Genomic DNA, 20,715 nt, shown 5'->3' with positions numbered 1-20,715 from the left:
GACAGCACAAGTGCACAAAGGAATCAGAAATCTAATCCACAATCACTTTTTAAATCCAATGTTTCTTTTATTTCTGCTCAGGTGAATGGAAGTCATGGAGTTAGTACAGTATAATTTACAAATCAAACTGCTGACCAGGCGCAGGGCCAAGGGGTGTCAGGCTGCAGCAATCCCAATGGCCTTTGGCAACAGTGATGTGACAGCAGGCTCTAAAGCAGTTTTATTCTCCTTAGAAAAGAGTTGTGCTTTGGGGTCTCCCCGCCCCTATCACTGCTCCTCATCAGCCTGCTGTGTATGGCAAGGGTGAGATGGCATTACCAGCACAGGGCTGGACTGGCCAGCTCCCAGCCATGGGGGCCACGCTGGGATTGAGGAGGGGCTTGGGTCCCTCTGGTTTTGGGAAATGAGGATCCCTCTCCAGAATGCTACACCAGCCACCTAGCAAGGCACTGCTCTGAGAGCATTTTGGCTAAAGCCTGTTGGGTTTTTAGAAGAGACTGCAGCAGATGGCTCAGGGCTGGCTATGTCTAATTTGCTAATGAGAAGGCATGATGAATAGCTGACCAACCAAACACCCATGAAACTCTAATTCAGACTGATCCAATAATTCAATAAATAACTCATCATCTTGGAAGTGAAGGCAGGAAACAAAAATGGAAGGAAGAAGGGATGGTTGGAAGAACACTGCCCCCCTATTCCCTCCTCTCCTCTGATGTACACACACGCACACACATGACAAATAAAATAAGGGGTTTAAAGTTCTTGGATGGGTTTGAATTCATCTAGTAAAGGAGGTGTAAAAAATAACCAGCCACATCTGCACACTTTTAAAGTATACACAGGTGAAGCTGGGTAAAGGTCAGTTGTGACCGCGCCTCTCTCCCCTGCCGCTCAAGGGTGGCACTGGTGAGCAGGGACACAAGCTTAGTGCCCCTTGCCGGCACTCAGTCAAGCTTGAGCTTTTCTGCCCTTGCCTGGAAAAGGAACAGGTCTTCCCTCCCCAGGAAGGCAGCAGAGTCAGCAGTGTTTAGCAGCAGTGGGGTTCCTGAGTAGGGCACGTGAGCTACATCCTAGCAGCTGTACACTGTCCCCTTGGGTCCTCTCAGCCTTGGGACGGAGCCCACCCACCCTGGCACACGAGGGAGGGGACAGCTCAAAATAAATAGGGCACCACATGTTTTTTTGGCTATGGCTCTAGAGCCTTATGATGCAGGAGTATTTTCTTAACCTTTTAGTTTAGGCCAGTAAAACCCAAAGGAATGACTGATTCTAATGTCAGTTTTCTCCTGAAGTTAAAAATGGGACAGAAAAGGGACAAGAGTGGGCAGGCAGGGAGGGACAGGGAGGCCCAGTCCCCTCCTGGCAAAAGTCAGAGGCACGTGGAACTGTCACAGTTAGAGCGGGAGAAGGGATGGGGTGCAGTTAGTGCAAGTTTTCCCACAAACACGAAACTCCTTTGCTTGTTCTCAGTTAATGACAAGAGCACACAATTGGGTAACGTATCTGAAAAGCAAATCCATCTTCTCCCCGCCTTGTTAACAAGGCTTCATGGAGGATATGGTCATGCTCCCCCACAGCCTTAGGAAGGGGAGGGCTTTGGTCATTCTCACCCACTCTGGGCTGAGGGCTGGCATCTCCCTGGGGCAGCAGCTCTGGTGCCTGAGGAGGGAGCAGGGGGAGAGGTGAGCCAGGGCCAGGGAGAGGCGAGTCAGGGTTCCCTCCCGATGTTGGTGTTCCCCTGCTCTAGCTTTTTTCCTTGGATGACTTGCTCTTGGAATCATGCTTGTTGCCCAGCAGCTTAAGCACCTTCATAGGCTTGAATTTGCCTTTCTTCTTGCTCTCGGTCTCCGTCTCCTTGTGAAATTCTGGGGTTGCAAAGGGAGGTTGTTACTGTGGGATGTCAATAGTTGTACAAACACACTCACAATGGGCAAGGGTGAGAGGCATGAATCAAAGCCCTCCACTGCCTGCACACTTTTTCTGATAACAGGGGTGTGCAGCACAACTGTGCCTCTAACTTTATTGGTCCCCCAGGAAAGTCTCCCCAGTCTACACAGAATAGATTCAATCTCCCCTGCAAGCAATTTCACAAATGTCTCGTGTTGCCCCTTACTGGGGTCAGCCGTGAAAACATCACTCCAAAAAGCTTCCCATTTATTTCTTACCTTTCCTTTTAATCATGGCTTCCAACATTTTATCCTCCTCCTCTTCTCTGAAAGAAAGAATGGGAAAGAGGTCAGGAATTCAGCCCTGAAAACAGCTGCTGTATTGTTTCAGGCTAGAGAGCCTCCTACTTAGAAGCCATAGAGGGGCAGATCCATCACTGTCTTGTAAGCATTTGCAACCAGCAGGATAAATCCCACATGCTGCACATGCTGTCCTGTCTTTCCCACACAAGGCATTCAAAGAGACAAGGACTGGGAAGCCTGGGAAAGACATCAGCAACATGGACATCTTGGGACACCCCTGCGAGGCGCTCATGTGGAGCTGAGTCAGACAGGCTGTGCTTTTCCCTTCTCCCCCAGCCCACCCCATTCCTCACTCACCTCTGCCGGTCCTCGTCCAGGCAGTTCACAATGGCATTCCTCTGCTCAATGATGGTCACCAGCTCCTGCATCAGCACCTTCTCCCTCCCTCGGTCCTCATCGGTCCAGTCCTTCTCTACCCAGCCAAACCCCAGGGAAGGACAGGCAATTACATGGCTGAAGGAGCACTGAAATGCAGAGCTTCAGGGCAGAGATCTCCAGCACAATCCCCTCTACCCTGCCATGTTGCAGGGCCAGTTGGGTTACTAGTGCTGTGGGGACAGAGCCCTGCATGTGGCATTCCATGGGGACAAAAGAAGCATGTCCCTGCACAAGGCTGGGACATACACTGAGGTGGGACAGAGCCTCTAGAGCCAGTTGATTGCATTGGCAGCCCTACAAAGCCCTTAGAGAGAGGGGAGATGATGCCAAGGGGAAAAATTATCCTTGTGGGTGCCTTCCAACTCAATATATTCTGTGATTCTATGAAAAAAGGGGTAAGCACACAAAGAGTGGTGCTTTACCTGGCTTGTTGAGGAGGCACCGCAGTTCATACTCCACGTCTGACTGCCGCTGCTCCAGGTTCTGCTGCTTAAAGCTGCAAAGGAAGGAGGAAATGTTGGGAAGCACTGAAGGCTCCAGAGAGGCAGAACACCATCCCAAAGTACAGAGTGAGCTTGGAAAGAACAATCAAGATTCTGATCTTGTCCTGTATAGCCAGGGAGCCAAGGACCAGTAAGGACCAGGCCTGGCTGCTCAAGGCCTTCCTGGAGCAGATACTGCAGAGGCTCTGGTGACGTGCTGTGGGTCAGTTCTCAGTGCATCTGGACAGATTTCCTTGCCCTTACTCCCTCTCTTTTCTAGGCAAGGAGACCCTGTCAGGATCTCCCCTGGAAGCACCATTTCAGGAGGGCTGAGAAAGGGTTCCCCAAGAGAGTATCAGTGCCTCTCCACACGCCTGCACACACTTACACGTAGATGAGCTCTGATTCGTGGCGCACCAGCATGTGCTTCTCATGGATGAGTTTGAACCAGTCCACAAGCAGGCTGTCCTCAGAGTTGTCTGCCAAGCAAAGGGACAATTCAGAGCCATTCCCAGCCCTGGTGGATCCCATCACCCTGCAAAAGGCTGGCCTCTGCCAAGCCAGGGGAGGGGCACTGGGCTAGAGCCAATCCAACCTCAGCCTATTTCTGAGGCCCAGAGAGACCCTATCTCTCCTCTCACCTGTTTCCATTCTAGGGACATCTCCATGTTCAGGGTAAGGTTGTGACCAATCTTGGAGGCCAGCACAGCCTCATGTGCTCTTCCAACCCCAACATCAGCAGGGAGTAAGAGGGCAGCCCTAGGGTCTGTCCTGCCCCACACCCACAGACAGCCCAACCTACACACCATTCTCAGCACTGCGCAGTTTTTCCTCCAAGGCCACCCCACGGTGCTCCAGCTCATCCAGCTGATGCTCAATGGCATCCATCTCCCCATAGATGTCTTCTTCAGGGATGTACTGATCTGTCTGCACCTGCCAAGCCATAAATAAGACACTTTCGTTACCTCCAGACTCCAGTTCCCAGGGGTAATCCAGAGGTTGGTCAACACTAACAAGGGCAGGGGGACAACAGAATATTCCATCGAAGCATGGATCTGAAATCCCCACCCCACTCTGGAGCAAAGGAAGACCATGGTGCTTTAATGAACAAGCTGTAGCTTACACACCCTCCTCCCCAGCCACGGCCACCTGCTGCAATCCCTTCCCACACATGCATCAGCAGGGTGCCTGCAGACTGCTCCAGCCCTGGGGGACAGCACAGAGCCGGCTTTTCCCTCCTTGCTCCCGAGGGCCCTTTTACCTTGCGTTTGATCAGTGGGAAGCCGTGGCCTGGTGCAGGAGGACGCACAGGCTTGGAGCCCTTGGGAGGTTTCTTTGCTGAGGGGGAGGCAGCAGGTGATGGCTTCCGATTGAAGGGGTTCTCTTTGCAGGAAGACTGGGGAGGGCGGACAAATGCAGATACATGAGCATCCAGGGAAGGGAAGGGATCCCAACAATTGGGAATGAGCAGCCAGGGCAGTGCTAGAATTTGTCCTGCCCCACAGCCTCCTAAAGGAGGAACACAGCACTCATCTCCACAAGCACCTAGTCAAAAAAATAGCTGCACTCCTGTTTGACATGTTTCCCAGCTCTCTCTCACAAGCATGCTGAAATATTTTCCTTCATGGTTGCCCTTCTATTTGCTCAGACTACATGAAATCCTGCCTCTTCTCTAGCACATGGGGTAGGCAGAGCACAAGCAGAGCCACCATTTAACACAGGCCTGAAGCTCGCTTTCAGGGGCTCACACATCAAGCCTACCAAAGGGGCAAGCCTGGACTCACAGATCCCCTGTGACTGAGTGATGGATGGGGAAGAAAAGCCCTGTGATGTGGATGGGGAGAAGGTCATCACCTCACCTTCAGCTGTGGTTTAGGTGAGGAAGATGTCTTGGGGCTCCCAGAACCCCCATCTGAAACCAAGAGGATGGGTGTAGGGCTAGCCCCAGCTGGAGGCTTGGGGGGCAGCCGGCTGGGGCTGGTCTTTAGGCTGCCAGTGGAGATGCTCCTGCTGGTCTGCATCTCCCCACTGAGGCTGGCCAGCTTGCTGGAGGAGGAGGAGGAGGAGTTGGTGGAGAGGCTGGCTGGAACAGCGGGGCTTTCACTGGAGGAGACGCTGGCCAGCGGCGCATCTGTGCTGGAAGTCTTGGCAGCTGCTGGCATGTGCACAGTGGGCTCAGAGGAGCTTTTGGGCACTGAGGCCTCATCTGTGTCTCCCAGCACCTTGGCTGAACTCTCAGAGTTGATGCTTTCGAGGCTGAGAGCTGGCGACGGGGTGGAGGATGATGGCTCAGAGTGTGACAGCCTGGAGATGGGGTGGTGGGCTGCAAAGCAATGGGAGAGCTCAGGGAGGAATGAAGGGACAGCCAGGACAGAAGGGGAGGGTGGCATACACCCTTGAAGACAAGGGTCAGTGTAAAATCTTGCCTGCAAACGCTGCAAGGCTGCGCTCCAGTGGGTAGAGAGGACATGGCTAATGCAAGCTAATGCAACCATCACCGCATAAAGGCCTGGCCTGCCAGGGTGATGCAGAGGCACCCGGGAAGGGGGAACCTCCACAGGGATGCACAGGGGCTGCAGAGGAGTGATAAAGGAGCGGGAGGAAGCTCACCTAGTGGGGAAGCATTGGGGACTCGTGGAGCTGGCCGCTTCTTTGCCTTTGGACTGCTGGTGGGAGTGATGCCATACCAGGGGTGGAGAGGTTTGGCAGCAGTCTCGCTCTGCTCCTGCTCAGGTGTGCTCTTTTGGGTGTCAGCACTTTCCACTTCCTCCTCATCCTCTTCCTCAAAGGGGTTGTACGGTTTGGGCTCTGTGGTATCAGACCTGCTCTCCTCACTCCTGGCTTTCCCCACCTCCTCCCCATCCTCCTCTGAAGTCCTACTCGGAGTCTCATGGCTGTTGCCTGGGGGAGGAGGGGGAGCTGGCTTCTTCTTGGGCTCTGCTTGCACTAAGGCCATCCATGGCGGGTCCTTGGCTCTTGCAGCAGCTGCTCCACCACTGGTAGAAGAGAAAGAGAAAGAGAAATCGAGATGGCAGAGAAAAGGTGCAGTGGCAAAGGCACTGGAGAGGGACTTAGCCCTTGGGGGAAAGGAAGGATGGAGCAGGCTGTCTCCCATGCGGAAGCAGCTTTCTCATCCAAGGATGGCCCTAGGCTTCCCCAGACACAGCGTCTTGCTCTCTGTGGGCAAACCTATGGGCCTTAGGGAAACACAGCCTGCCTGACTTGCCTGCTGGGCCCAGTGTTTTGGTGTCAGAATATTACAGCCTCCATCTGCTAAGCAGTGGTAAAGGCTGGGCTTTATGGGGACAGCTGGTCTTCCCACCTTTCCCAAGACAAACTCTCCACAAGGCAGACAAATGTCCCCTTCTCAGCACCCACAAGCAGGGCCATTCCAGAAGGCATTTGGCAATCTGCCTGTGCCATGGAACACCTTTCTGAAGCTTTCAAACTCTTTACAATAAGAGATAAATGCCCTGGGAGGTATGGATGAACACTGTCAGCCTGACCATCCTGGGCTAGCACCTATTAGAAAAAGAACCTGGTCAAAGCCTACATCCTCCTAAGAGCAGGAGCTGACGGAGGTGGGAGAGAAGACGACAGCTGCGTTGTCCCCGTAGCCCCACCCTGCTATGGAGTTTCTCTGCAGAGGGACATACCGATCAGAGGAGCAGGGTCTCCCTCGAGGTTTTGGGACAGGGGGGCTGGGTTCAGGTACACGACCTAGAAAGACACAAAGTCAGACTGTCATAACACCGAAAGGACGTGAAGAAAGAGGTTAAATCAACATGAGGCCCCTCTTCGGTACCTTCCCACAGGAAGGTGGCTATTCCCAGTCACTGAAGACCTCATGGCATTTCTCCCACAGTTGATGCAGCCAGCCAACCCCAAACATCCCCTTTGCCTTTTTCCACCCACTTCGCCCTGGGAACTGCACCTGGAGAATTGACATGCCCCTCTGTTCCCACACCTGCAAACTCCTCCAGCTCTACCATCTTCCCTCCACACTGGCTTGCTGCCTTTGAAGAGCTCTGGAGAAATACAAGGGAGCAGAGAGATGGGAAAACTAGTGCTCTCCTTGCTGTGGGGATGGCTGGCAATTGCTGGCAATCAAAGACCTGGTGTCTGAGCCCAAGATTTATTTGGAGGCAGAAGAGTGTCAGGCTGCAAAGAAGGAATTCAGCCAACCTGCAGCCAACCACCTCAGCCACTGAGGGTGTGGAGGGTAACCCCTGCCACCACAGTGCCCTCTTACCGTTCACCATGCCGGGCCCACACTCGCTGCCCTCGCCCTGCAGAGTGGACCTGGGCCGGGGGACAGGGTGGGAGGTTGGAGGGGAGAGGACAGACGCATCAGTGGCCTTCCTTGGGGCTGGGGTGGGACGTGAGTCTCTGAGCCGTCCATCCAGTGAGCTGGCTTTGTCCTGCGTGAGCCCTGCAGGTTTGCTGGGGACTGGAGGCCTGGGGGGAGTTTGGGAGACAGGTGCCCCACTGCCAGCATGAGCAGGGGGTGTCGGTGTCTCTGCTTTGCTGGCTGTGCTGTCCTTCTCTGCTGGGCCAGCAAGGCCCTCTGTAGGCATAGGGGTCTCTGCCATACTCTCCTGGGAGTCACCATCATCCTTCCCCACCTCTGCTCCTGCCTGGAGGGCATTCTCTCCCATGCTGTCAGCCCCAGTCTCAGTTCTTAGCTCTGGTGACTGTCGGTCTGGGCTGGGCCTCCTCTCTGCCTTCCCGCTCATGGCCAATTTACCACGATGCTGCGTGCAGACAAAAGTCCCTGCCTCTGACCCAGGCTTGTACGACCCTGGGAGCAGCGTGCTGGAGCATTCCTTACATCTGTCAATGAGAAGAGAGAGCACCATGAGATGGGGGATGCCATCCTGCCCCTCACAGAAGGCAACACACCTAGAACACCCTTGTAGGGACGGAGAATTAGTCCTTATCCCTGCTATTAAATCCCAAAGTGCCCTTGGGGAAGTAATTTGGAAAAGAAGTAGAGAAATGTAACCAGGCCACTGTAGGAACCCATGGCAAGTTCATAACTCAAATACTGCATATATTTGGGTTCTTCCATCATCTCAGAAAGGATTTAATAGATGTGGAAGGGTGACAGTTGGTACTGGCATATGGTATGTTTTCCACACTTAGAATGGGGAGAGGCATCAACCATTCACAGACATGAAAACAGTGAATATCAACTGGAATTAGGGAGCAACTGGTTCAGAACTGGCACAGGGAGGCTACGGGCCACCTTGTGGGGGCAAGTTAAAGAACTGTCAGATACATTTGTAGAACAACTGCTCCCCAGTGCTGATTGTTAAATAAAATCACATCAACTTCAGCTCAGGAAATTACTACATTGGAGGCTTCCAGAGTATTCAGGAGAAGGAACACACAAGCTTGGCCTGGTCTCATGCTCAGCCTCAGTAATGCTGACCATGGCATCCAGCTGGACCACAGCACTTGGCTGGAAGGACAAGTGGACACTTGGCAGCCATTTTTACACTCTGCCTTACCTGTTGAAACTGGGCTAATAGCTTCCCTGTCCTTTGCTCTCTGCCACATCTCCTTGGATCATCCACTCTTCCCCCCTCAAGCCTCTGAATGCTTCCTAATGAAGCCCTCCAGGAGCAAGTGTGACTGGCAACCAAGTCAGTCCTTCTCCACCTGGGAAGGGAGGTGGATGGCATACATGAAAGAGAGCCAAAGGCAAGGGGCTGATCAAGCACTCCCATGAAAACCAAGCTTGCTCCTTCTTGTCTGAATACCTGGTGCTTGCAGCAGCTGGCTGCCCTACACTGCCAGCAGATAATTTTGGCAAGGAATTCTGCTCTGGGCATCCAGTTGACTGGGATTTCCTTTGAATTGGAGAGCAGAAGTGTGAGGACATAGGGACTCTAGAGAGAAGGGGTATGATGAAATGAGGAGGTAGAGAGCTCAGACAAGGGGAGAAAGTGATTTGCTTTGGGTTTATCTCCATCAGCCCATGGGAACCACTGCCACAGGATGTTTCTGACCAAATACTGTCCATGAATCAGCACAGGAAAAACAAAAACCAACAAAACAAAACAGAAAATAATCAGAAGGCAAAACATTTGTGATAAAATTACAGGGATCTCCCTGCTCAGTCTGAAGGGCCATGAGCTGTGCCATGACAGACATGGCACTTCTCCTATTCCTGGCCCATGAGGACAGTGGGAATGTTGCACCTGCACTCCAAAACTCCTGCTTTTGCCCCAGCTGCAGATGGGAAGCCTGATGGGCCCCAGCTCAGCTCCCTTCCTGTGACAGTTTCTACAGCACATCCCCAACTGCCTTAGACAGGTGAACGAGCCCTCCCACATCTTCCCAGTGGCTCAATGCTTCTGTCCTCAGATGCCAACCCTTGTCCTGTGGCCCGCAGGAGAGATCTCATTTCTTCATCATCACAGCAGGGAAAGCAAAGTGAAATGATTTCACAGGTGCTGCAGGTAAGGACCTGCACTCAGGGACTAACCACAGAGCTGCTGACATGTAAACCCTCATTCCTCAGTTTGTTAACAGTCTGCAGCTCTCCACATGCTCCCTGGGAGCTCAGCACCACCCAGGCAGCATGAAAGCCTGTATATCCAGTTGAGGATGTGGAGTGTAGGTGGAAGGAGGTCTGTAGGATGATGTCATGGCTCAGACCTCAGTGGAAGGTGAAGGGGGATGGTCCTGGGTAGGCAGGTGGTAAAGAGGCAGAGCATCCTTTTTTATGGAGGTGGGAGAAGGTCAAGAGGCTGGGGTTCCAAATAAGTGAAGTGGGAAAACACAAGTCAGCAAGGGAGGCAGGGAGCAGGATAGGAATGGAGCACAGGGACACTAGGGGCTGGCCAGACCTCTGGGACAGGGGGCTGGCAGGCAAATGGAACATCTTCACTCTCACTGCAAGCACTGCTGTTCATGTTCCTTGTTTCCCAGGGATGCAGACACTCGAAGATGGAGTGCAGCAGGCCACAGACCTCCAGTCTGCTGAGCAGAGAGGCCACCCCACCAGACCTGGCCATGACATACCTGAAGCACTGGCGGTGGTAGAGCTTGCCCTCGGCCAGGTAGCGCTGCACCAGGTGGACGTGCTGCTGGCAGGCTGCGCAGGTGCTGCTGAGCGTGCTGCGCTGGGACTGCTCCGAGGGGACATCATCCTGGGACACAACGCACAGGCAGCTCAGGACAGGGGCCACAAGCTGCTCCTCAGACCGTGGATTTTCCAGAGCAGCTGCTCCCTGTGCAAGGCCCATCGCTGAGGACTCGTGGCACAGCTCAGAGGCTGACCTCAGGGGCTGACAATGCACAGAACAGCTGCCCTCAAGCCCAGGCACAGTCAGACTGCCTCTTCCCAAATTAGAAGGGGCCACTCCAAAAGGTGCCTTGGCCCTATCTACAGCTGAAGGGCTGTGGAAGGGACTAATCTATACCCCATGCACCTGCAAAACATTGAAAAAGGTCCCATTCCAGACAACTGCTAAAACCTGAAATAAAAGGTATATTTTCTGCCCTTCTAGTCCCACATTCGTGCTCCTTCCTCATCTACAGTGTTATCCCCACATAGAAAGGAGAGTGTTTGTAACCTGGGTGGTTCAAGGAACCATCTGGTGCCAACCTACCCAACCTCTTGCCTGCCATGGACAAATTACAGTCCACAGACTCATAGAAAAAAATTACTCTCAGTTAGATTCCACAAGGAAACAAAATCCCAAGCACCCCTCACTCCCAAAATACACAGGCCCCTGCAGAGATCCATGGCTCTGTGACAGGCTTTTTCCCATCTCATCACCCGCAGTGCAGGGGGTACCACTGCCTCATGCTGTCTTTGGATCAAGAAATTAGGTACCTGTGGTGCTGAAGGACTCTCAACCTCAGCCATGGGCATCTTGTGGGACAGCAGAGGAGGAGAGGAGGCAGCAGTTGGTCGCTTCATAGGCGGAGGGACACTGGCTGGAGGCAAGAGGGAAGGAGGATCAGGCATGGAGAACAGAAGTGACTCACACCACCCATGTGCAGGAAGGGGAGGGGAAAAAAAATAAAATCTTCCAGCCTTGTGACATAGGATGAGACCTGCCGCTCCCAAAACTTCAGGGCTTATTTTAGGTGGAAAAGACAAACACAGTCTAATAATGGGTCAGCTGTGAGGCTGCCAGAGAGCCTGGCCTGCTGTGGATCCCCTTCTGTGGCCCAGGGATACCAGCCTCCCACTGTGATTTTATTTACTCATCACGTGCTACTTGGCTTCCTTGTAACTGACTCCCTGAGCAATGCTCAAAGCCCAGAGCAGCTGGGGTAGCTGCTGATGTATTGTTGTGACCCACTGGGCCCCAGGGCTTCCAGACTATGTTGCTGTCGGGGCTGGAACTCACACACCAGTCCCCAGCAGGCTTCCTTGCTGGGAGACCAGCATCCCTGGAGAAGCACATACAAGCGGAAGAGATTTATCTGATGTTGTGGCTACAGACAGAAACAGAGGAGACCTGCAGCTCTCATCTCCACCCAGCCAAAAGATGCCTGGGAAGAGCTGTCTCAGAACACACAGCTCAGTTGTAGGGACAGATGAGCTGATTTGAAACATTCCACCCTGGCTCCACTCATTCTGTCCTCCAGTCACTTTACATGTACCTATGTGATAAAAATTAGCTGTGGTAGATGGGCTCCTATCTAGCTTTCTCCTATTTTAGTGGGTTAGAGTAGATCACAAAGGATTCTGGTGAGCACTAGGGGTGGTGGCCCAACCCAAGCTGGCAGCAATGCAGCACAGAGGGAGGAGAAAGGCGTTTCTTTTTCCACAGCCTGAGCTGTTACATCACCCCCCACCTCTTGTGAAACCTCTCCCCAACGCACTCTCTCTTCCAGGCCTTCCTCAGGGGCACCAGCAAGATGCAGGAGAGGCAGGTACTACCTGCTCCTCTCCCTTTCCCCACAAACACAGCTCCCAGTTGCCACGGGAAGGAGGAAGCACAAGGCAGTGCTGGGTTTCCTGTAATCAAACAGGGGCAAACTGGATGCCTGAGGGCTGGGAGGACACTCACCTTGGCTGGGGTTGTTGAAATGGTTGTAGTACTGAGACACGTAAGTCATGATGCTGAGGCAGTCGGGGACTTTCATGGAGACCATATCATTGGGATCTAGCAGGGCTGGGATGCCCAGCTCCCGCTCTGCCAACTCAAAGGCCTGCAGGAACAGCACAGAGCCATTAAGGAAAGAAAACTGATGCTTCATGAAAAACAACAGAAATATCAAATTGGAAGGACCCCAGGGAAGGTCAAACAGTGAGTCTATGACATCCCTTATGGACAGAGGCTTCCAGACATGCTGCTTGACTAAATAAAGTAGCAACAGAAGCAAGGTTCCCTTCAAGTTTTCACTGAAAAAAAGCCAACAAAACAACAAGCAGTGTTTTTTTCAGCTCAACCAGCAGTGCTCATGCAAGAGCCTGGCAGAGTCTTGGCTGGCACCACGAAGGGCCAAGGGCTAGCAGCTACTTCCAGTGACACTGAGCAGCGTCCCCAGCCACCCCAAATGCTCACCCCACAGAAACACTGACTGCCCATCCTTTCATGCTCTGCGGTGCCACACCTTCCCCTCCCACAATCAACAGAGCCATCCCAGCTCAACATCCAGCACCCTGCCATGCACAAGCCAGTACTTTCAGTACTTTTCTGTGTCTCAGCAAGAAGAAACAAGGACACTGTGATAAGTCCATCCACCTCCTCCAACTGTATATACGGCTACCCAAAAGGAAGGAATGGAGGAGGAAAAAAATGTTGGAGAGTTTCCCACTTAGCAGTGTGTGTGGATTACTGTTTCTACACTGGCCATCCCTCTGCTGAGCCAAGGGCAGCGTACCCACATTGCTTTCCCAGGGATGGGGGTGGAAGACTGTGGCAGGGACTGAAGAGAGGTAAACCAGGAGGATATGAGAGTGGTTTGGGCACTGAATGGTGAGGTACCAGGTTCATGAGTAAAGGTACTGGGTGTGGATAAAGACTGAAGGTGCCTAGTGTCTATGGCATGGTGTGCTGTACAGGGTGTGAGATATAAAGGAAAGGAATGGAAAAAAAAGAAAATGGATATTTGCAGCAACTAGCGGTGTAAAAGTGCCCCCATGGATATCCTGCTCTGCTCAGTCTGGCTTTAAGCCAGTTGTCTGGACTGAGTCTTACTGAACACAAGGCTACAAGCAACAAGGAGTAAAGAGACCTCACCTAAGAGGTCTCTAATAGGACAAGATACCCATTTTGTGGGTCTTGAATGGAAAAAGCTGCTAATGACTGAAAGGGGCCAACTGGTGTAGGAAAGGATGTAGGAAAGCCCAGTGCCCTCACAGTAAAAAATGTTTTTCCTCATATTCAGCTGAGGAATTCCTGTAATTCAGTTTGTACCCACTGCCCCTTCTCCTGTTGCTGGGCACCACTGAAGAATCTGGCCTCATCCTCGACATCCAACCTTAAGATATTTGTATGTAGCATAACTCATCTTGGGAAGGTGATGGGCCATGCCTTTCCACAGACTATTAGATGGAGCCTGCAGCAATTAGGTCTTTCTCTCATTTTAAAGAAACAGGACTATTGCTGCTCTGTCCTACCACTAGCCCCTGGGGCTGGGCACCTCCCCATTCCACACTGCCTGCTTCTGCTACTGGCTCCAGCTGTCCCAAGAAGGAAGGGAACACCGCAGACCAGGGTCTAGCATGACTTTCCTCTCTGTTGATGCCTGAAGTAAACCTAGCTTCCTGCTTCCACTGCCTGCAAATCTGGAACAACTGAAGTCAAGAAGATGTTGTACCATTTAAATTTTCACCTGAGATGTTGTCTTGGCAACTATTAGGATAACCAGGCAGGAAGCTGATGTTTCAGATTCCCTTGTTTCCAGAGAAGCTCCTGCCAGTTACTTACAAACACAGTTTTGTGATTTTTCTTATTCTATTTTTCTTATATTTCTTATTCTAGATATTTCTTATTCTATTTTCACAGATATTTCTTATACCCCCAGCACTGTAACAAATTCCTCCCACACCACATGACCTCCATTAAGTCATTCTCACACCACTTCTTCCTTCTGTGCATTGCAGAATGGGCACTTACCAAGCGATTGTTTTCATAGACATCATCCTTGGAGAGCGAATCAAAGTCTCTGAAACGAGAAAGCACAAAATAGCCACATGAAGTGCAGAGGAAAAGTGCCCCTATGCCATCACATGTATTGCCAGGACAGTCAACCTTACAACAACTCAACACATAAGGTCCTAGATAAACAAAGCCTTGGCAAAGCAGATTTCAGGTTGTAATGGGGCAAGGAAACTAAAGGGAAATTGCAATTAAAAAAAGAAAGCGAGTCCCAAATGGGTGGTGACCAGGAAATTAAAATGTCATTTTTGTCTCTTGTTACCTGCTTCTGCCCTTGAGATTAAAGACTGCAGAAATACCAGGGCCATGTTTCAATTAGCACCATGCACTGCTGCACCAAAGAGTGCACGACATGACCCCAAACTTGCTTTTCCAAGGCCACTGGCACAACAGTGGAGGATGGGATACAGATTTCTCACCTCAAGACAAAGAAGACTTTCTTTCAGGTGGCTCTGTGAGGGTCCTTAGACAAACCTCCCTGCACCACCTCAAGGAATTTGGGGTGACACAGAAGATCTTAAACTGCACGTCTGTCCTTGCTTTCCCCTAAACATTCACAGTGCACAACAAACTGTCCTCAGCTGCAGCCCTTGGAGCTGAATGCAAGGTGCTCAGGGCACACAGCATGAGGATTCCCAGCATGAAATGAAATGAAACCCAGGGGATTCATTTGCTCCAACCCATTTCACTTGTTGCCCTGAAGCCCTTTCGGGGTTCAGCCTGGCCACAGGGACTGATCAGCTGCCTTCACCAGGGAAGCAGAGGGTGGACAGTTAAAGCAGTCTGCAGGCTTTCAAATGAGGGGGAGAAATGCAGGAAGGAGTTAGGCCTTTTGCATGTGTGTGTGGGTATAATGTGTGAAAACAGCATCATGCTGCACTGCTTACAGCTCCTTCCTGCCAAGGATCTCAGCTTTGTTACAAAAAACCCCCTCATGCAGCAGCCCACTGTGCCTGCTAGCTGGATTCATGGGAGGACGCAGTCCAGAGAGGTGTAGGGTCAAGCAAAGCCACCCTAATAGACCACAAAGAGGTGAAGCTTGGGAGATCAAGACAGAAGGACAATTCAGACTAGAGGGGGGAATGCATTCCCCACCCCGAAGGTGGTGTGCAGGATCCAGGTGAGGTGGCACCACGCACCTGCAGAGAGGGGCTATGGGAACCTCCTTCTTCCATCCCCCTCTGGATTTGATTGTCGGTTCCTACAGCACTGACACAACCTGTCCTGGCGCCACATGGCAGGGCCGCCAGCCCCTGCTCGAAGCCGCTCATGGAGCTTTCCCAAAGCTGCAGAGGAAGTCTGTGACGAGCTCAGGAAGGTTTTCCCAGCTGCCTACACCACCATAAAATTACACTTCCTCCGTTCAAAAGCAAGAGGCTGCTGGTGCCGTTTCCTCACAGACGAAGGAAGCTGCAGCCGCTCGCTGCTGTGGGAGCAAATGCAGCAGACACACAGAAAGGTGGGCTGGATGTTCAGCTCTGTTACCTTCCTGAAAGCCCATGTGAATACACGTACAGAGCTCAGACTGCTCAAAATACCACAACTTTTCCTTCTTCACATGCTGGTGAGCAAAGGCTTCAGCTGCAGCCTATGTCAAAACCACTGCCATTATTGTAATTATAACTAGTCTCCACTGGGGGATGTTTTTTTCCCTAAATTTCTGGTTTGTTTTTGCCAAGAGAATTCCTTTAACCTTGCAGTATTGTTTTTTTTTTTTCTCTTTAAAAAAAATGCCAACTTGGAACACAGGAGAAGCAATGACAGCAAAGTTATATATCAACTGCCCTCTAAACATTCATGACCTTCATTTTGAATGCCTTCACTTTCAGGATATGGGAGTGGTGTAGCTGGAAGCTCAAAGACTCCTTGGTGGGCTGGGCGAATATTATCTGACAGACAAAACATCACGTTCATTCCACTCTAACCCAGTGAACCAAAGCTGTTTTAGCAAACCAAGGCAACTCCATTAGGAAAAGCAGATGCCAGCTGAGAGGATGTGAATGAAGCTCAAGAGGTATCAAGGTACCAAGCAGCATTTATACCAAGGGAATAGAAGATTTTTTTCCACTAATGTAGGACTGCACACTCAGCTTTACCTGAGACGTTGAAGTCCATCAGTACCAGGCCCCAGGGATCAGTTTATTCAGTTCCTCTCCACTGCATTTTCCAGCTCCCTCTCTGATAAGCCAAGCAGGACCACACTGACCTGTATAGCTCCTGACATGAGCACTCCCATATGCCATTTGGTCACGTGGCATCCCTGTGGCCCCAGGCAAGCTCCCAGTACCAATGTGCAAGGAGCATGGCCTCTCAGGCATGGGGAAAGTCACTCCAGACTCACCCTTTCCTCTCTATAAACTGTCTCCTCTGCAGAGAGCCCAGAACTTGCCATCTCGCAATTCTGTGACATGTGGCTGCATGTCACATTATTTCCTTGCCCTGATCTCAGCAGTCTTTCATCCAGCCCTGCTCAGGCTCCTCTCCTGCCAACACACCCGTCCCAGGGACTGGATGTAGGAACTCTGGCTATCCCAGCTGAACAACTGTCTTGACTCAGCAAACCCCAGTGTCGGTACCATATCCTGGAGTAATATTTCCATGCAAATAACATCCCAAGCACGTACCTAATTAGATACACGCATAGCCACTAAGCACTCCAGGGTTTAGGGCAGCTGCCAGGGAGCACAGCAGATCCAGGGAAGGGGGAAGGGTGTGCCATACAGCTAAAACCAGAACAAATTCCTGGATTCCTCAAATATAAATCATGAGCACTTTAAGGCAGTGCGATATAATAAGCCATTCAGCTTTCCAGGTCTTGTCAGGGAATTGCAGGCAGTACATGGGAAGGAACAAACAAGATTTGTGATCCTGCCTGTAACTAAACCCATGGCTCTCGGGACACAAAACAGCGTTTCTAAAACAGCCCTCATCTCCTGTTTTCTCAAGCCTCCATCTCTCCCAGCACTTCAAAGGCATGTGCCATACTCCTGTATTCTTCTCACCCCTGAATCCCAAGATCCTTCCCTGAGCACCAGAGAGGCTCTACAGCTTGGGATGCTGAAAGATGCTCTTTGCTTCACTAAGCTGTAGCAAATGCCTTGTAAACACTAATTTCATGCTTCAGATTTCTAGAGCACTGAGCAAACAAACTCATTAATCCCCAGAGTCCACTGTCAAGTTGGCCTGGATGTTGCCAGCTTAACTGAAAAGGGAAGATAAGAGATTAAATGTCTCATCTCCAGATCACACAGCCAGCAGCACAGTCAGAGGCTAAATCCAAGTTTCCCATTTCCCTGACTGGGACAGCGAGGCAACAAAGCCAAGTGAAGTACATACAGTAGCAGAGTCAGGGATTTTTCATCTGCATGGTTCAACACACAGGTCCTACAGGTATGCAGCTTGTTCTTGGTGGTCACCTCAAGGCACCTTTAGCTGGATTCAGTAGACACTGAGGAATTCCAGTCTGTGTCTTTCAAAAAGCCCAAACCTACAGTGTTTACAAGAGCTCTGCGCGAGCTGCTCCAAAGCTCTCCAGGGCAGTGTCCCTTTGATGCCACTTGCCTTATTCCACAGTGATTGTGTTCAAATCAGGGGTCATGTGGAAAACTGTCCTCAGCCTCACCTATTTGGTCTTTCATGACAGCCTCTTCCTCAGTGTGTCCCCTCCCAGCACAGCAGCACAACAGGGAAGGTCAGAAAACGGGGACAGGCTGACAGCTACCACAGCAGCACTGCCCAGGGAATCAGGGTGGCAAAGGAGCGGTGTCACACAGGTAGAGAAGAGCTTCAGCTCAGCTCTCCTATGGATGTGTGCATTCCTCCCCTCTGCAATCCCAGGGGAAGCCATCAGGAAGCAGGGAAGCAGCTGCGTGCAGAGGAACTCCAGCCTTTGGGGAGCAGCGCAGCTGTCTCGTTCGGGCCAGGAGAGCCCCGCACACAGGAAGACCACACAAGGTCAGAAACACGCTCGCAGATCCCTGCCAAGTCCCATTACTGGGCTGACTGAAAGCACTTTAGAAGAAAAGAAGGGCAACCACTTTTCCCCTGCCATCAGGAGATTTACTACCTCTGATCCAATCTTCCCACTTCCAAATCGGGACAGGCTGAATAAGCTGGAATCAGATGAAATGATGCTACTCTCCTGACGGCCGTCTGAAAATCCTTCTACAGCATGCCATGTCCTTGTAAGGCCCTGGGCTTTGTCTCTACAGTGCAGCTCGTGCAGAGGACCTGTGAAACATGTAGTTAGGACATCTGCCAGGAGCAGATTTAAGCCCACTGACACTTAAGAGCAGCAGCCTCTGCTTTAATGGGATGGTAGATACGGTTAATGAGAAACCATCAGGTGGTTTTAGTAGTGTTTATCATAAGCTTTTACTGAACCTCTGCTTTTCAGTTCCCAGTTACTGTGCCATTTACAGTATGGCACAGTACAATTAATAATTGCAGCTGTTCCTGTCCCTTATTTGCCTCTTCCCACACAGCAGCCTTGCAACTGGGAGCATTTTCAGAGGCTCCGTTCTAGCTAGTCAGTGAGCCATACCATCCATCCAAGAGCTGCAGGACACAAGGATCACACAGCTCCTTCAAGACCCTGAGTGATGCAAAGACACTGTATGTCTTGGCTCTCAGTCATTCCAGAGCACCATGCTGAGGGTTTTGGGGCAGCCACCTGAAACGCAGCAGGCAGCAGTTCAGTTTCCAGCCTACCTGCTCCACTTCAACTTGTAAGAACACTGGCCTGTTTCACCCTCTCACGGACACCACAGCTCCACAGCAGAGTCACAGTAAACACTCTGCCTGACAGAGGCTGCTGTCATGGCAAAAGGCCTTCCTGAGGCCAGCTCAGGAAAGAGAATTTGGTCAATATGGGCAACCTCAAAGGAAGAACCACTAGGCCCAGAGCAGAACCCTTGCTGGCTTTAGCGGCAGGGAAAGGAGCCCGTGCACGCTGGAGGCACAGCGAGGTGGGGCAATGCCTACCTGCCCTGCAAGGGCTACCAAGGATTAGAGCAGATGGGTGCCGGATTCCCAGCACCACCGGGGCACACAGGCAGGTCAGGGCAGATTCCTTCCAGCAGCTCAGCCAGTTTCTCCAGCCTGACACAGTGCCCCCAAGCAATCCCAAACTCTCTGTCTGCCTCCTGAAACTCACATTCCCCCTCTGAGACACCCAAGCTGGGGGAGGCTAGAGAGGCTCAATACCTCTACCGGCATTTGCTACCTTCTGCTTTCACTGTGGCATCCAGAGAAAACAAGCTAGAAGCAAATGCAAGCAGCAACCTGGTCCAGGCCCCTACACATTTCAGAGTGGCTGCCTCTGGCAGCTGGGAATGTCCCCGTGCAGGGCAGGCCCCTGGCCCTCCCAAAGTGTGAAAGCTCACCTCTTGCTGAGGCAAAGCACCCCTGCACCCAGATACCAACACCATGCCTCTTCTCCGGTAGGCACTGCTCCCATTTCAGTGTGTGGACCTAGTCCACCTCCACGCTCTCACCAGCCTTAAATCACACAACTTCTGTTAACCCTGACCTTGAAAGGTCTGCAGGACCAGGTCAGAAGGTCTTTTGCTGAAACACAGAGTGACAGAATAGTTTGGCTTGGAAGAGACCTGAAAGATCATCTGGTTCCAACCCTGCTGCAGTGGGCAGGGACACCTTCCACTAGACCAAGTTGCTCAGAATCCAACCTGCCTTTGAGCACTGCCTGCGAATATGGAATCCTTCACTTCCAGTACTCAACTATTTCTCGACAGCATCTTCTTCAGCGCATCAGTACAACGGAGACACATCCGCTCTCTGAGCCCCTCATGCCCGTGCTCAGGGAGCTTCCCTGCCAGCCAGCCTGGAGACGTTTCCCACGGCGCCGATATCCCTCCCAAACCCCTGTGAGCCCCCCGTGATCGCTGCTGGGCACAGGCGGCCCAACCCCTCCAGAAAGCGGGGTCCCAGCGGTCCCGCGCCCCAAACCTCCGCGCCCCCGCTCCTTCTGCCAGCAGCGCCCGCGGGCGGCAGCCGGAGCCCCGCGGCGCCCCGTCCGAGCGGCGGGCGAGGCGCGGCCTGCACTCACAGGAGGTCGGGCCGGTGGCGGTGCAGGATGGCGCAGAAGGCCAGTCCGTCGCGGAAGGAGGTGCTGAGGTCGCGGATCTCCACGCCGCGGTAGCCCTCGCACTGCCGGCGGCACCAGGCTTGCAGGGCGCCCCGCGGACCCGACATCGGGGCGGCCGCTCCGACCGCCGCCGCCGCCGCCGCCGGGGCTCCCACCGCCCCGGCCGGGCGGGGCCTCCCGGGGCGGGGCTGCGCGGGGCGGGGCCCGCACACGCCGCGGAAGCTCCCGGGCCCCCGGGCTCAGCGCTCCCCGGGGAGCAGGGCGGCGCGCTGGGCAGAGCACCCTCTCCCACCTCGGGGAAAGAGTTGGGCCTGAATACGATTTAAATTCAGCTAGATTAAAAACCACTAGGGAACCTGATTTCC

The 20,715-nt window shown here is 52.4% G+C and overlaps 1 protein-coding gene across 4 annotated transcripts; it reads right to left on the bottom strand.

Moving 5' to 3' along the window:
• Nucleotides 1-42: 42 nt before the first annotated feature.
• On the bottom strand, nt 43-20,476 carry MICALL1 (MICAL like 1). Of its 4 annotated transcripts, none has more exons than XM_088055544.1 (17): nt 20,312-20,476; nt 14,203-14,251; nt 12,148-12,289; nt 10,959-11,062; nt 10,142-10,350; nt 7,362-7,942; nt 6,766-6,829; nt 5,720-6,105; nt 4,969-5,432; nt 4,371-4,505; nt 3,916-4,042; nt 3,498-3,588; nt 3,050-3,123; nt 2,547-2,661; nt 2,166-2,212; nt 1,807-1,865; nt 43-1,659 (listed from the first exon to the last, which is right to left on the bottom strand). In XM_088055544.1, exons 1-17 carry the CDS (start codon nt 20,455-20,457, stop codon nt 1,471-1,473), a joined length of 2,982 nt encoding a protein of 993 aa, XP_087911670.1. In that variant the 5' UTR covers nt 20,458-20,476; the 3' UTR covers nt 43-1,470. The 4 variants fall into 4 exon arrangements, with proteins under 4 accessions (XP_087911670.1, XP_087911671.1, XP_014112176.1 ...); XM_088055545.1 differs by having other exon boundaries at nt 10,142-10,269; XM_014256701.2 differs by having other exon boundaries at nt 1,517-1,865.
• Nucleotides 20,477-20,715: the final 239 nt, after the last annotated feature.

Source organism: Pseudopodoces humilis, chromosome 5 (genome assembly GCF_049639895.1).
Source record: "Pseudopodoces humilis isolate 2021_Gansu_Grassland_sample_001 chromosome 5, ASM4963989v1, whole genome shotgun sequence".
NCBI classification, from domain to species: domain Eukaryota; kingdom Metazoa; phylum Chordata; class Aves; order Passeriformes; family Paridae; genus Pseudopodoces; species Pseudopodoces humilis.
The sequence above is the reverse complement of the archived record's forward strand: the minus strand, read 5'-3'. Positions and strand labels throughout refer to the sequence as shown.

Bases quoted from the DNA above. Each gene is read 5' to 3' on its own strand.
- MICALL1 (XM_088055544.1), bottom strand. From the start codon at position 20,457: ATGTCGGGTCCGCGGGGCGCCCTGCAAGCCTGGTGCCGCCGGCAGTGC. The intron at 4,506-4,968 runs GTGAGGTGATGA...CGCCCTCCCCAG, and splicing joins CACCTAAACCACAGCTGAAG to TCTTCCTGCAAAGAGAACCC. The intron at 2,662-3,049 runs GTAAAGCACCAC...TTGGCTGGGTAG, and splicing joins GTGCCTCCTCAACAAGCCAG to AGAAGGACTGGACCGATGAG.